The sequence below is a fragment of the Ceratotherium simum genome, chromosome 17, assembly GCF_057802395.1.
Source record: "Ceratotherium simum simum isolate JZ-2026a chromosome 17, ASM5780239v1, whole genome shotgun sequence".
NCBI classification, from domain to species: domain Eukaryota; kingdom Metazoa; phylum Chordata; class Mammalia; order Perissodactyla; family Rhinocerotidae; genus Ceratotherium; species Ceratotherium simum.
The window spans coordinates 49,083,330-49,098,930 of NC_141916.1; the positions used below are offsets into that span (position 1 = coordinate 49,083,330).

Here is a 15,601-nt window from a genome sequence, read left to right on the forward strand (position 1 = left end):
ACAAATTATGGAGAAGTTAAACAGGGAAAAAATTGGAAAACAATATGTCTTTATTTGCATACTAGCAAACAAGAATTTAGCTCTCACTTCAACATCAGTTATGAAATAATCCAGCCCATGGCAAGGACACACAGTGTATAAACAGGAGTCAATTTGAGCTGTTTGGGAGGAACAATGTTTTTCATAAGGACAGCTTTGAGCTCTTCCATTGGCATACCCTGCTGCTGTCCTGCTTGACATCGGTCACGGAATTTGAAAGAAACAAGGACTTTCCTGAACATTCTAGCTGCACGTAGAAGTTAAGGACAGAATACTAAAGGAATCACAACTAGTGATACTAGACTTGGCTTTCTTTTCTTTCTAAACATGTTAACTTTACTACCAAGCATTTTTTGCATCCTAATAACGACAGAATTTACTCTGGGAAATTTTGCCAATGGCTACATAGCACTGGTGAACTGCATTGACCGGGTCAAGAGACAAAAGATGTCCTCAGCTGATCAAATTCTCATGGCTCTGGCGGTCTCCAGAATTGGGTTGCTCTGGGCAATATTAATAAATTGGTATAGAGCTGTGCTAACTCCAGTTTTATATAGTTTAGAAGTAAGAATTATTGTTTATATTGCCTGGGCAGTAAGCGACCATTTTACCACCTGGCTTGCTACTAGCCTCAGCATATTTTATTTGCTCAACATAACTAATTTCTCTAGGCTTATATTTCTTTACCTGAAGTGGAGAGTTAAAAGGGTACTTCTCATAACGCTGTTGGGGTCTTTGGTCTTTTTGGTTTCTTATCTTGCAGTGCTGTGCATAGATGAGAATATGCAGACTAATGAGTATGAAGGAAACATTACTAGGAAGACCAAATTGAAGGATATTGTACGCCTTTCAAATATGACTCTATTCACAATAACAAACTTCACATCTTTTACTATGTCCCTGACATCTTTTCTGTTGTTAATCATTTCCCTGTGGAAACATCTCAAGAAGATGCAGCTCAACGGCCAAGGATCCCAAGATCCCAGCACCAAAGTCCATATAAGAGCCGTGCAAACTGTGGTCTCCTCTCTCTTGCTACATGCCAGTCTCTTCCCGGCTCTAGTTATCTCAATTTGGAATCCAAGTAGGCTGCAGAATAAACTGGTTATTATGCTTTGCCAGGCTCTTGGAATGCTGTATCCTTTAAACCACTCATTTATCCTGATTTGGGGAAACAAGAAGCTAAGACAAGCCTTAAAAAATATAAGAAAGACTCTAAGATTTCCACACCATTAACCAATTTTTTTTAGGTAAGCAACCTAATTTTACAAAATATTGTAAGAAATTCCTCAGGATTAGGAAGCAATGTGTATTTCACAAACATATTTCACATTATCATCTTCCAATTGAAGAATTGATCATCTTTATTTATGCATTTTTAAAAACTGACAACTTTTCTCAAGAAATTGTTTCTATTTTCCATTGTAACTCGGACCAAATATATGTACCACAGTGTATCTAGCTTTTATTCTTTGAACCTCCAATCTTTTGGATGGTAATAATATTCAATTCTAAATCACACATTGAGGATGTATGTTTGGGATAAATGTTATCCCGCCATGAATTATTACTTCATGGTTAACAGAGAGCAATCAGAATTGTTGTTAGGAAAAGATGCACACAATAAAAGTCAAGAGTGACAAACATACTTAGAATAAATTTTATATATGTGTGCAATAAATAGTACCGAAGAAATTTACGTTTAATACAAATAGGTGAAAAGCTTAGAAAAAATAAGGATGAAGAAAGAAAAATGATCATGACCTGTTTTCAATGCTGCTATGTTTTCATATGCAGTTAGGAAAGTCATTTCTTACAGTTTTTGAATGAAGAAGACCTTTTGAAGTTGAGATCTGATGTCAAATTATTCAGTTTTACCCTAAACCACCTTTGGGCCTCTGAATTGCCAATCATCTCCTCCACCTTGCTACCTAAAGATTCTTTTTAAACTTCCGACATGAACACTCAAATCTTCGTGATCTTAAAATAAGGTTCACAATAAGAATAGTAACAAATTATGGTAACTAATTCAAGGAACTTTCTGAATATATTAAAATGGTATCTATGATGTCTATGTAATAATTATAGGGAATATCTTCAAGATCTGTTTTATTATAATTTTGCTGAAATGATGGAATAGAAAGTGTAACATATTATTGATAGCAAGTTCTATTATAAGAAAGAAATGTATAACCTTGTTCAACAACTGAATTTACATCTATATTAATTCTTAGTACTATGCAATTTTAACAACAATTTGTAAACTTTAAGATAAATCATTTCCACATCTGATTTATTCATTTGTTTTTAATCATCTGTCTGCCCCAGTAGAATATAAGCAGCATAATGTGGGGATCTTGTCTATCTTGATTTCTGCTGACTTCCCAGGAGATAAAAGCCAGCCCACAGAATAGTTGGTCCAAATGATATTCTGATGGCTTAAATAAAGGGACTTATAAACCATATTAGGGCTGGAAAACCAATGAAAATGAAAGTCCTCACAAAATCCGCAGGTTGCACGAATTTCCTGGTTTTGTCTCTTCTCCATTCAAATGCCTCTAAACAAATCCACACACTCTCAGTTCCATTTTTTTTTGTTTGTGAGGAAGATCAGCCCTGAGCTAACGTCTGCCAATCTTCCTCCTTTTGCTGAGGAAGACTGGCCCTGGGCTAACATCTGTGCCCATCTTCCTCCACTTTATATAGGACGTCGCCACAGCATGGCCTGACAAGCGGTGTGTTTGTGCGCGCCGGGGATCCGAACCTGCGAACCCTGGGCGGCCGCAGCGGAGCAGGCTCACTTACCTGCTACTGCCACGGTGCTGGCCCCTCTCAGTTCCAGTTTTTGCATTAGACCAGGTAGAGAAAATGCTGTCAGAAATCGGCTCCAAAACATAGAGTGACTCAAACACAAACTACATTTAATATTGCTCTTTTAGCAGTACTGATGTGTCTGAGGAATCTTCTCTATGCAGTTATCCAGTGAACCAAGCTGATCAAAAGTATGCCATCTTTAACATATGTCTTCCATGATTCCCTTGGAGTCAACTCCATTCCAGAGAGTAGGGAAGAGAAAGGCGTATGGAGGAGTGTGCATGGGGAAAGTTTTTAGAATGAGTCTGTAAATGGTGCACATAATTTTCACTCACATGCCCCTGTTCAGATTTCAGTCACATTGCCATAGCCATCTGTAAGGGAGGTGGGAAATATAGTCTCTCTATAGGCCAGAAAGAAGAGGAAAACATGCAATTTAGGACATGGAAGATGGAGGGCACTTAGTAATATTTCAATTGAAATAGCCAAGAAGTTATTATAAAACAAAAGAAGTTCCTGCGTTTAGAAGCATGACCTATCTTGTTCAGGTCACTTTGATAATTTGTACATATCCTTATATCAGTCTTGAATATCAGTTCTTTTTTCTATTTCTTCATAAATTTTAAAGAATTTGAGTTCAAACTGAATATTCCTATCTTCATAAACCCGTAATTGATTCTGCTGTGTAGCATTTACAGCTTCCTCATGTATATTTCCAGTATGTTTTGCTTATAACTTCTGATTTAGCTCTTACAATTTTAAGTACTAATTATTTATAGTTGTTTATTCTAGGAATTCAGTGTGTTTTTTGAACTAGAAATAATTCCATTAAATTATTTCTGTAAGTCATATTGACTCAACAAAAATATTTGCTAGGTAGAAGGATCTTATTGATGAGTAACAAATAATGACTGAATTATTAAAATTTAATATTAATTTTAATTATATAATTAATTTTAATTTCAAATTAAATTTTTTTCTAGCAATTGCTATTCAAAATCTAAAATGGTTGCATTCATATATATGGCACAGGGGAGGTAAAAAAAAGAAATAAGTGGAAAATAATTTCTCTCATATTTACATGTTTATATACCTGACTTCATCCTTTTAGTCATTAGCACAAATGAAAATTTGTAGCTGGTGCCAAGGATAAGTGGACATCATTAGCGTTTACTCTGTAAATTATATAGTAGCTGACTCGAACAACTAAGAAAGGTATTCATGATGCTTTGTATCTCTTAACAGAACTGTCTGGTTTATCACTGGTATTACGATATAAATAGAATGAACTATTCTTTTATGATGATCTCTGGAACTATATTAAATGGTAGAATTTTGTTTGTACTTTTATAATTATGATGAAAAAATTTATAGAAAGCATCACAAATGGATGTCAATCTGCAACTATTTAATTATAAAGCTGTCAGTGAGGCACAACTTTAGAAATATTTTAATAGAAATGTCAGTTGGAATGAAGGTCTCCTTTCTAGTCATGACAATAGGAGAACTCATCTTAGGAATGCTGGGAAAGGGGTTCATTGGACTGGTAAACTGCATCAAATGGGTCAAGAATGGGAAGATCTCATCAGGTGATTTCACCTTTACCAGCTTGGCTATGGCCAGAATCATTCAACTGTTGGTAACACTGTTGGTTCATTTATAATGGGGCTATCTCCACATCTGTATGCCACCAGTAAATGAGCAAAAGCGGTTACTATTCTTTGGGTACTAACAGATTGGTTAACTACCTGGTTTGCCGCCTGCCTAAGCATTTTGTTCTTCCTCAAGATAGCCAATTTCTTCCACTTCTTTTTCATCTGGCTAAAGTGGACAGTGAAGAGAGTGATTCTTGTACATTTCCTGGAATCTTTCTTCTCATTGTCTGTTAACCTCTTAATGCAGGATGCTCTTAGTGAGCTGTGGATGAATACCCATAGACTACATGAAAGACACATGACTTTGCATTTAGATGTAAATAAAATTTCCTATTTTAAAAGCCTTCTTCTTAGCTTGACTTATGTTACCCCTTTTCTTCTATCCATCACCTCTTTGATCCTTTTATTTCTGTCCTTGATGAGATACACCAAGAATTTGCAGCTCAACCTGATGGGAACAGGGGACTCCAGCACAGAGACCCACAAAAGGGCCATGAAAATGGTGACAACCTTCTTCCTCCTCTTCATCATTGACTTTATTTCCACTCTAATAGCAAGGTGGATCTTCCTTAAGGTACACAGGTATCAGGTTATGATGTTTGTCATGGTGATTTCAACTACCTTTCCCTCAGACCACTCATTTATCATAATCTTGAGCAACAGCAAGCTAAGATAGATCGCCTTAGACTGCTGTAGCATCTTAAATTATCACTTGAGAAAAGCAAAACTTTTAGATTCATAGGCAGATTTAAAAGGACTTCCTGTATTATATGGGAAAATACCTTAATAGATGACGTTGTAGGTTCATTTTCAATTTCAACGTCTCTGTCATCAGGTCCTTCAAAGTGTTGTTAAACAGCACAGATATTTCCCTTACAACTGTTCTTACCTAATCAAATTTTCTCAAGGTGATCTGACATAGTCTTCGATTAAAGGAAATATCTCTGCTATAATAACACTTGCTGGTAACAAAAGAGTATGTGAGACGAAGAAGAAAGATTAGAAAAATATATAATGAAATATTAATGAATGTTTATGTAATATACAATACAATAAGAAGAAATGTAGATGAAGTCACAGTTATACAAAGGAAAAACAGTAACTTAAGTTTCTCAAACTAAAGATAAATTGGAAATTAAAATAGGTAAAGAATTATAAAACATAAAGTGTAATAATGTTTTATAGAAATATCAAACTGTGAAAATTAGTCTGATATAAATTTTGGAAAGAGTATGAAGTAATGGAAATTTTCATATGCTATTCTTAGGATTAAAATTTGGTACAACTGGGCCGGCCCCGTGGCTTGGCGGTTAAGTGCGCACACTCTGCTGCTGGCGGCCCGGGTTCGGATCCTGGGTGCGCACTGACGCACCGCCTCTCCGGCCATGCTGAGGTCGCATCCCACATACAGCAACTAGAAGGATGTGCAGCTATGACATACAACTATCTACTGGGGCTTTGGGGGAAATAAATAAATAAATAAAATTATAAAAAAAAAATTTGGTACAACTACTTTGGCCAACAGTATGGCATATATGATTAAGGTGAAGATGCATATCCTAAGGGCCACTAATCGTACTCCTACTTTTATACCTTAGCAAATCTTTGCTACATATGCACCAGGATACATATACAGGAATGTATATATCACTATTATTCTTAATAACTAGGATTGAGATGCCACCCAAATTTCTGTCATTGATAAAAGGGATATAGTAGAATATGGATATAAGAGAATACTATACAGCAATGAAAATGCACAAATTAGAGCTCCATGTTTACAATAGAACCTGTATAACAATGAAAATTGAAAAATTAGAGCTACATAGATAATGCACATAGAAAATTGAGAGGAAGTAGCAAGACATAAAAAAATACTCAGTATAATCTCAGTTATATAAAGTTAATAAACAGGTGAACAATATAGTTTTTTTTAAAATTTATTACATTTGTGGCAAAACTCTAAAGTGAAATAAATTTATAATTATCATAATAATTGGGATAGTAGGGAGGGAGGAAAAGGAAGAAATATGATATCAACAAGAAGGAATACAAGGTGAGTGTCTGGAATGCTGACAAAATTCTATACTTAGACTAAAGTGTAACACAGGTATTAATGTTATGTTTTTCTTTTACTTTGCATTTATGTTTTGTTATGTCCCGTATGTATGTTATGTTTCAAAATAACAAAAATGTTTAGAAAGCAGAAAAAAGAAAATAAATTAGTGAATATAAAATTAAACTGGAGCCACATATTCTCATGGATACCATTGTAATTAGAGTTCTGGTTGAATAAAGAAGAATACAGGATTTGGGTATGAAATCCAAGTTAAAATTGAAAAAAATTTTAATTAATTGAGAAAAGGAAGATATAAGCAGGAATTATAAATCCACATTCTTAGTGCTAATCTAAATTTGAAACATCAAATTTTAAATATCTAGATTTTCCTTCACACATTGTTTTCTAACTTCCAATTTAATTATTTACAGTATATATTTTAAGGTGGCAGAAATTAGTGAATTTCCAATGAATTAAAGCACAGATATCAAATACATAGAAGAATTATCCCTAAATTTATCTTCAAATTAAATAACAACACTCTTCTTGCTACCATCCAAAGTTTCTAATCGTAATCACACACTAAGAAATGATGTGTATGTGTGTGTAGGTGACTCTGAATGTGTACACGTTTGTGGAGGCATATATTTTGTTACTGTGTTTTTTTAGTCTTTTGCTAAAGAAAAAAAGACATAGACATAAAAAATACTTGTAAAAGCATAATGCATATTCAGTGTAATGTTTGGATATGTTAGTGTATATGTAATGCTACTTTGACTGCTGTAATAAAATAACCTAGATTTAATCACTGTAGCTGGGAATGCAAATAAGCAGGTGGGAGAATTTTGATTGCTAATGATGTTCTTAAAAAAATGAAAGAAAGATTATAAACTGTTTTATCTTATAGAGGATATATGTATACGTCCATAAGAAAAGGCAATAAAAACAAAGTACTCTGTGTTTTAGCTAACTTTTGCTATAATTTTTAAAATGTAATAAAGGATAAAGATAGCAAGTAAATCATCATAAATATGTTGATTTTCAGTTATTCTTGATGAATTAGTACATGAAGTTATTCTTTCAGGGTAAGCCCCAATGCTAAGAATGATATGAGAATCACAATGCCATAGGGAAGATTTATAGTCTTCTATCACAGTGAACTCTGCCCCCCAGAAAACTGGATGAAGTCACATCTTTCATTTACAGTTCTTCAGTTTATCTGCCATCATCATCATGATCATATTCATGATGTATCTCATTTAATGATATATATTTGAATGTTTATATACATAATTTGGATAATGTCTAAGTAATTTCCTAAAGAGTACCATTGTGGGTAACTTAGTAAACAGCAAAGTTTAAGTCAAGCTGAATACATGTAGAAATTGAAGTTGTATTAGTTTAAAAAATGTTACTTGAGCAAATTATTTATAGATGATTGTAAACTCATCAAGAGATAACTACAAAAAAGATTTAGCTTTTAGTGTAAATAAAATGCCTTTAACAAAAACATAAAGTAAATTAACCACTTTATGAACAAGCTCTTATTTCTAAAGAAAGGAATTTAGGAGTCAAAGAACCAAAGATTAAGCCCCTATATCTTGTATATCATCCTGGGTGGTGATGAAATTTCTGAGGTAATTATACAGGATGTGAACATCAGGGATCAGCAATCACGAGGAGCAAAAGTTTTCAATTTTGATGCAGTGCAATTTATTAATTTATTCACTTTATGAATCATGCTTTTGGTATTGTATCTAAGATGTCTACCAAACTCAACTTTAGAAAACTTTTCTTCTATGTTTTCTTCTAAAGTTTATAGTTGCTCCTCTTACATTTGGTCTGTGATCAATTTTGAGTTAATTTTGTGTATCGTATGAAATAAGGATCTAAATTCATTTTTAAACGTGTGAATAACTAATTGTTTATTTAACTTCGTTGTTGACAAAATATCATTTCCCCATAGATTGCCTTGATACATTTTTTGAAATCAAATGACCATGAATATAAGTGTTAATCTGGGCTCTCACTTGTGTTTCATTGATATATATGTGTGTCTTCATAAGAGAACCACACTAGCCTGATTAGTGCAGCCTAGTAGTAAGCTTTCATATTTGGAACTGTAATCCTCCAACGTGGTTCTTTTTTTAAAAAAAATTCTTTTGGCTATTCTGGGTGCTTTGCATTTCCATATACACTTTGGGAATGGTTTTTCACTTTCTGCAAATAGAGCCTACTGAGATTTGATAGGGATTGCACTGAATATGTAGATCATCTCTTTACCTGAAAAGACTCTCCTCATTCCAGATTTCAGTCTAGTTTGTCCTCCTTCCTTGCACAGCTCTCTGATGAATTTAAAATATAATTTTGCCAATGGATTCCCTGTATCCTTGTTGTTATAGGAGGAAATTTTGCCTTTTTCAACCTACTACATTGTACTCCTGAGTGGGAGTTCTCACAGGTTAACTCTGAAGTATCAAATAACAGGATCAAATGAGTAAGTAACAAGCCTCCAAGCCTGCTGTGTACCAGACAGGCAAACAGGAATGCGCTTTACACAGAGAGTATACTCACTCCTCACAAAGACCAGTGGGTGAGGATTGCATTATTATCTGCATTTTGCTAATGATTATACTGAGGCTGAGAGTAGTTTTAGAACAGGGTCCAAGATCAGAGATATATGAAGCCGAGAATTTGGGTTTTGCACGCTGGCAGTTTTGGCTTTAAGATCCTATGCTGAAAACAATGATAAGTGCTATAAAAATTGAAACTGAATAAAATCCAAGAGTAGAGGTTTATTTCAACATCTATCAACCTTAAAAAATAATACATGGTAAAAAATGAATTAATCAAAAAGAAACACTGGTATATTCATATATGGAAAAATCTGGAATCTGCAATGGAAAACACATATTCTTTTGATGTGCCAAAGGAATACTACAAAATCTCTATTTCAATTACATATTAATATTTAATGAATAGACAGAAATTTTGTCAAGACTAAGCATGACAGATATGTTCGATAGCTATGAATAACGGGTTGAAAAGCCTGCGTGAGAGAAAAGGGGGATTTAAATGTAGATGACCTCTTGACCTTGATTTTACATTTCGGAAATTTTAGGACAATAATTCCATCCATGAGATGTATGTGTGTGTGTTTATAAACTTATAAACAGTAAAGTTATACTTAAGTGCAGCATTTAGAGTGTACTGGCTTTCCCAGGGTTCCCAAGAAAATCTTGGATGCTTTTCATAGTAAAAGCTTGAATTCTTTCTACATAAATCTGACATTAAAAAAAAATAATAAATACTTAGTGATGATGATCCTAGTTAGGAGCAAGCTCCCTCTGATAGTTTAGACATTCACTGTAGGTTCTAGGTATTCGATTTTTAAATTTTGCTAACAAGTAATGTTGCTGAACATAAATTATGGAGAAGTTAAACAAGCAAAAAATTGCAAAACAATATGCCCTTATTTGCATCCTAGCAAATGAGCTTTCATTTCAACACGAGTTATGAAATAATCCAGCCCATGGCAAGGACACACAGTGTATAAATAGGAGTCAATTTGAGCTGTTCGGGGATTAACAATGTTTTTCATGAAGACAGCACTGAGCTCTTCCATTGGCATACTCTTGCTTTCCTGCTTGACATCAGTCATAGAATTTAAAGGAAACAAGAACTTGACTGAACATTCCAGCTGCACACAGAAGCTAAGATCAGAACATTAAAGGAACCACTACCCTTGATATTAGACTTGGCTTCTTTTTCTTTCTCGACATGATAAGGTTACTACCAAGCATTTTTTCCATCCTAATAACGACAGAATTTATTCTGGGAAATTTTGCCAGTGGCTTCATAGCACTGGTGAACTGCATTGACTGGATCAAGAGACAAAAGTTGTCCTCAGCTGATCAAATTCTCATGGCTCTGGCGGTCTCCAGAATTGGTTTCCTCTGTGTAATATTAATAAATTGGTATACAACTGTGCTCCATTCAGTTTTATATAGTTTAAAAGGAAGAATTATTTTTCGTATTGCCTGGACAGTAAGCAACCATTTTAGCATCTGGCTTGCTACTAACCTCAGCATATTTTACTTGGTCAAGATAGCTAATTTCTCTAGCCTTATATTTCTTTACCTAAAGCAGAGAGTTAAAAGCGTACTTCTTGTAATGCTGCTGTTGGGGTCTTTGGTCTTTTTGGTTTCTTATCTTGCAGTGCTATTTGTAGATGATAATATGCAGACTACTGAGTATGAAGAAAACATCACTCAGAAGACCAAATTGAGGGACATGTTACACCTTTCAAATATGACTCTATTCATGGTAGTAAACTTCATACCTTTTACTATGTCCCTGACATCTTTTCTGCGGTTAATCATTTCTCTGTGGAAACATCTCAAGAAGATGCAGCTCAACGGCAAAGGATCCCAAGATCCCAGCACCAAAGTCCACGTAAGAGCAGTACTAAGTGTGGTCTCCTTTCTCTTGCTGTATGCCTGTCACTTCCTGACTATAGTTATCTTCATTTGGGCTTCTGTCAGGCCGCAGAATGAACTGGTTCTCATGCTTTGCGAGGCTCTGGCAATGCTGTATCCTTTAAGCCATTCATTTATCCTCATTTGGGGAAACAAGAAGCTAAGACAGGCCTTCAAAAATATAAGAAAGATTATAAGATTAACAGATCATTAACCAATATTTTTGAAGTAAGCAATACAATTTTATAAAATATTGTAAGAAATTCCTCAGAATTAGGAAGCAATGTGTATTTCACATACATATTCTATGTTATCATCTTCCAATGGAAAAATTTATGATCTATATTTTTGCTTTTTTTTGGTGAGGAAGATCAGCCCTGAGCTAACATCTGCTAATCCTCCTCTTTTTGCTGAGGAAGACTGGCCCTAGGCTAACTTCCATGCCCGTGTTTCTCCACTTGATATGGGACACCACCACAGCATGACTTGACAAGCGGTGCATCAGTGCGCACCCGAGATCCGAACCCTCGGCTGCCGCAGCAGAGCTCGTGCACTTAACCACTACTCCACCAGGCCGGCCCCAATTTGCACATTTTTAAGAACTGGCAACTTTTCTCAGGAAATCATTGCTATTTTCCATTGTAATTAGGACCACACTTATGTACCACAGTGTATTTAGATTTTATTGTTTGAATCTCCAATCTTTTGGATGGTATTGATATTCAATTCTAAATCACACATTGAGGATATCTGTTTGGAATAGAAATTATTTCACCATGAATTCTTATTTCATGGTTAATAAAATGCAGTGAGAACTTTTGTTAGGAAAAGACGCACACAATAAAATTCAATATTGACAAACATATTTGAGATTTAATTATATATGTGTACAAAAATAATACTGAGGAATATTAGATCTAAGATAAGTAGATGAAAAGCTTAGAAAAAATTCGAATTATACAATTGGGATGAAGAGGAAATAAAAATGATCATAACCTGTTTTCAATGCTGCTATGTTTTCATATGAAATTAAGAAAGTCATTTCTTACAGTTTTTGAATTAAGAAGACCTTTTCTGAAGTTGAGATCTGATGTCAAATTATTCAGTTTTCCACTAAACCACCTTTGGGCCTCTGAATTGCCAATCATCTTCTCCATTATGCTACCTAAAAATTCTTTATATGCTTCAGATAAGAATATTCAAATCTTTCCTATCTTAAAAATATGTTCACAATAAGATCAGTAACAAATTATGGTACATTATTCAGCGACCTTTCTGCATATATTAAAATGGTATCTATGATGTCTATGCAATAATTATAGGGAATATCTTCAAAATCTGTTCTATTATAATCTTGTGGAAAATGATGAAATAGAAAGTGTGTTAATATATTATTGATAGCAAGTTCTATTATAAGAAAGAAATGTATAACCTTGTTTAATAACTGAATTTACATGTCTATATTAATGCTCAGTGTTACGAAATTCTAACAACTATTATGTAAGCCTTAAGATAAACCATTTCCATTTCTAATTTATTTGTTTGTTTTTAGTCATCTGTCTGCCCCAGTAGAATAAGGTGTATAATGTGGGGATCTTGTCTATCTTGTTTTCTGCTGACTCCCCAGGACATAAAAGCCACTCCACAGAATAGTTGGTCCAAATGATATTCTGATGACTAAACAAATGGAGGAATAAACCATATTAGGACTGGAAAACCAATGAAAATGAAACCCCTTACAAAATCTGCAGGTTGCATGGATTTCCTAGTTTTGTTTCTTTACCATTAAAATACTTCTAAACAAATCTGCATGCTCTCAGTTCTAATTTCTGTATTAGACCGGGTAGACAAAATGCTGTCAGAAATAGGCTCCAAAATATAGAGTGACTCAAACACAAACTACATTTAATATTGCTCATTTAGCAGTACTGATGTCTGAGGAATCTTCTCTATGCAGTTATCCAGGGAATCAGGCTGATCTAAAGTATGCCATCTTTAACATGTGGCTTCCCAGATTGCCTTGGAGTCATCTCCATTGAAGACAGTTGGGAGGAGAAAGGCATATGGAGGAGTGTGCATGGGGAGAGTTTTTAGGATGGGTCCGTAAATGGTGCACATAATTTTCACTCACATGACATTGTTCAGATTTCAGTCACATTGCCACAGCCATCTGTAACAGAGGTGGCAAATAAAGTCCTTCCATAGCCCAGAAAGAAGAGGAAAACATGGAATTTAGGACATGCAAGATACAGGGCGCTTAGTAATATTTCAATTGAAATAGCCAAGAAGTTATTGTAAAACAAAAGAAGTTCCTCCGTTTAAAAGCATGGTGTAGCTTGTTTATGTCACTTTGATAATTTTCATGTCCTTACATCAGTCTTGAATACCAGCTCTTTTTTTATTTCTTCATAAATTCTGAAGAATTTAAGTTCACACTAAATACTCCTGTCTTTGTAAAAACATAATTGATTCTCCATTGTAGCATTTGCAGCTTCCTCATGTATATTCCCACTGTATTTCGCTTCTAACATTTGATTTAGCTCCTACAATGTTATGTCTCAATTATTTACAGTTATTTCCTCTAGGACCTGGGTGTGTTCTTTGAACTGAAAATAATTGCATTCAATTGTTCATCTAAATCATATTGAATCCACAAAAATATTTGATAGGTAAAAGGATCTTATTGATGAGTAACAAATAATGACTGAATTATCAAAATTTAATAATAATTATACAATTAAATTTTAATTTTAAATTAAATTTTTTTCTAGCAATTAGTATTCAAAATCTAAAATATTTGTGTTCAAATGTATGGCTCAGGGTAGATGAAGGTACAAATTAGCAGAAAATAATCTTTCTCATACTTTCATGTTTACACTCCTGACTTCATCCTTTTAGTCATTAGCACAAACGAAAATTTGCAGCTAGTGACAAGATAATTGGACATCATTAGGGTTTACTTTGGAAATTCTTTAGTAGGTGACTCAAACTACTATGAAAAGTATTCATGAAGCTTTGTATCTCTTAATAGAACTGTTTGGTTTATCCTCACCAGCTTGGCTATGGCCAGAGTTATTCAACTGTGGATAACACTATTCGATTCATTTATAAAGGGGCTGTCTCCACATCTGTATGCCACCAGGAAACTAGCAAAACCAGTTACTATTCTTTGGGCACTAACTGATCACTTAACTACCTGGTTTGCCTCCTGCCTGAGCATTTTCTGCTTTCTTAAGACAGCCAGTTTCTCCTACTTCTTTTTCATCTGGCTGAAGTGGAGAGTGAAGAGAGTGGTTTTTGGGCTTTTCCTGGGAACTTTCTTCTTATTTTCTGTTTACAGATACAATAGAATTTATACAATAATGAAAATGAACAAATCATATCTATAAATATTTTAGTTCTTTGTTAGAGAAAAAAGACATAGGCAAAGAAAAGTAATTTGTTAAGCTTAATACACATTTAATATAATGTTGGAATATGTTTGTATATATGTATTACTACTTTGCTATAATGAAATAACTCAGATTTATTCATAGTAGGTGGGAATGCAAATAAGTATATGGGAATTTTTCTTGCTAATGATGCTATTAAAATATGAAAGAATGATTATATTCTGTATAATTATGTAGGGGAAATATACATGTCTACATGAAATTGCAATAAAAGCAAAGAACTGTTTGTTTGAGGTCACTTTCATCACCATCTTTAGAATGCAGTAAAGGAAAAAAATAGCAAGTATGCCATCAGAAATATGTTGGTTTTAAGTTACTCTTGATGAAGTAGTAGGTGAAGCTGTTCTTTAAGTTAATATCAATGCTGAGAATGATGTATATATCATAAGACCATAGATTAGACAGGTGGGGTTCTATCACGATGAACTCTGCCACTTAGAAAACGGGGTGAAGACACATCTGTCAGTTAGAGTTCTCTCATTTAGCTGCCATCATCATCATCATCATCACTGTTATGTATCACGTTTAATGATTTGCATTTGGAATGTTTACATATTTTCATGACAATCCACTTTTTAAAAAATTTATTTATTTTACTACTGTTTCCAGCTTTATCGAGGTAAAATTGACAAATAAAATTGTAATATATTTAAAGTGTATAACACAATCTTTTGATATACGTATACAATATGCAAGAATTCTCACAACCAAGTTAACTAACACACCCATCACCTCGCATGGTTATTTTTTTTTAATGAAAAAGCTGAAGATTTACTCTCTTACTCAACGGTAGTTACCATGGTATACATTAGATTCTCAGAAATTACTCAACTTATTACTGAAAGTTTGTACCCTTTTAGCAACCTGTCCCCTTTCCCCTTAACTCCAGCCCCTGGCAACCACTTTTCTACACTGTTTCTATGAGTTTGATCCTTTTTTTTTTGGTTTCACATGTAAGTGATACCATGCATTTTTTGTCTTCTCTGTCTGGCTTATTTCACCTAGCATAATGCCCTCAAGGTCCATCCATTTTGTCACAGATTGCGGGATCTCCTTCATTCTTAAGGCTGAACAATATTTCAGTATATATATATAATATATATA

General features: G+C 34.1%; 2 protein-coding genes and 1 pseudogene across 2 annotated transcripts; all 3 read left to right on the plus strand.

The window, feature by feature from the left end:
- Positions 1 to 366: 366 nt before the first annotated feature.
- On the plus strand, positions 367 to 1,275 carry LOC101402459 (taste receptor type 2 member 31-like). The gene has a single exon (XM_004435499.1). It carries the CDS (start codon positions 367 to 369, stop codon positions 1,273 to 1,275), a length of 909 nt encoding a protein of 302 aa, XP_004435556.1.
- Positions 1,276 to 4,312: 3,037 nt separating this feature from the next.
- LOC101402204 (taste receptor type 2 member 42-like) lies at positions 4,313 to 5,184 on the plus strand (annotated as a pseudogene).
- A 5,163-nt stretch (positions 5,185 to 10,347) lies between these two features.
- LOC101401950 (putative taste receptor type 2 member 33) lies at positions 10,348 to 11,259 on the plus strand. The gene has a single exon (XM_004435498.2). The coding sequence runs from the start codon at positions 10,348 to 10,350 to the stop codon at positions 11,257 to 11,259; it is 912 nt and encodes a 303-aa protein (XP_004435555.2).
- The last annotated feature ends 4,342 nt before the right edge of the window (positions 11,260 to 15,601 follow it).

Bases quoted from the DNA above. Each gene is read 5' to 3' on its own strand.
- LOC101402459 (XM_004435499.1), top strand. From the start codon at position 367: ATGTTAACTTTACTACCAAGCATTTTTTGCATCCTAATAACGACAGAA.
- LOC101401950 (XM_004435498.2), top strand. From the start codon at position 10,348: ATGATAAGGTTACTACCAAGCATTTTTTCCATCCTAATAACGACAGAA.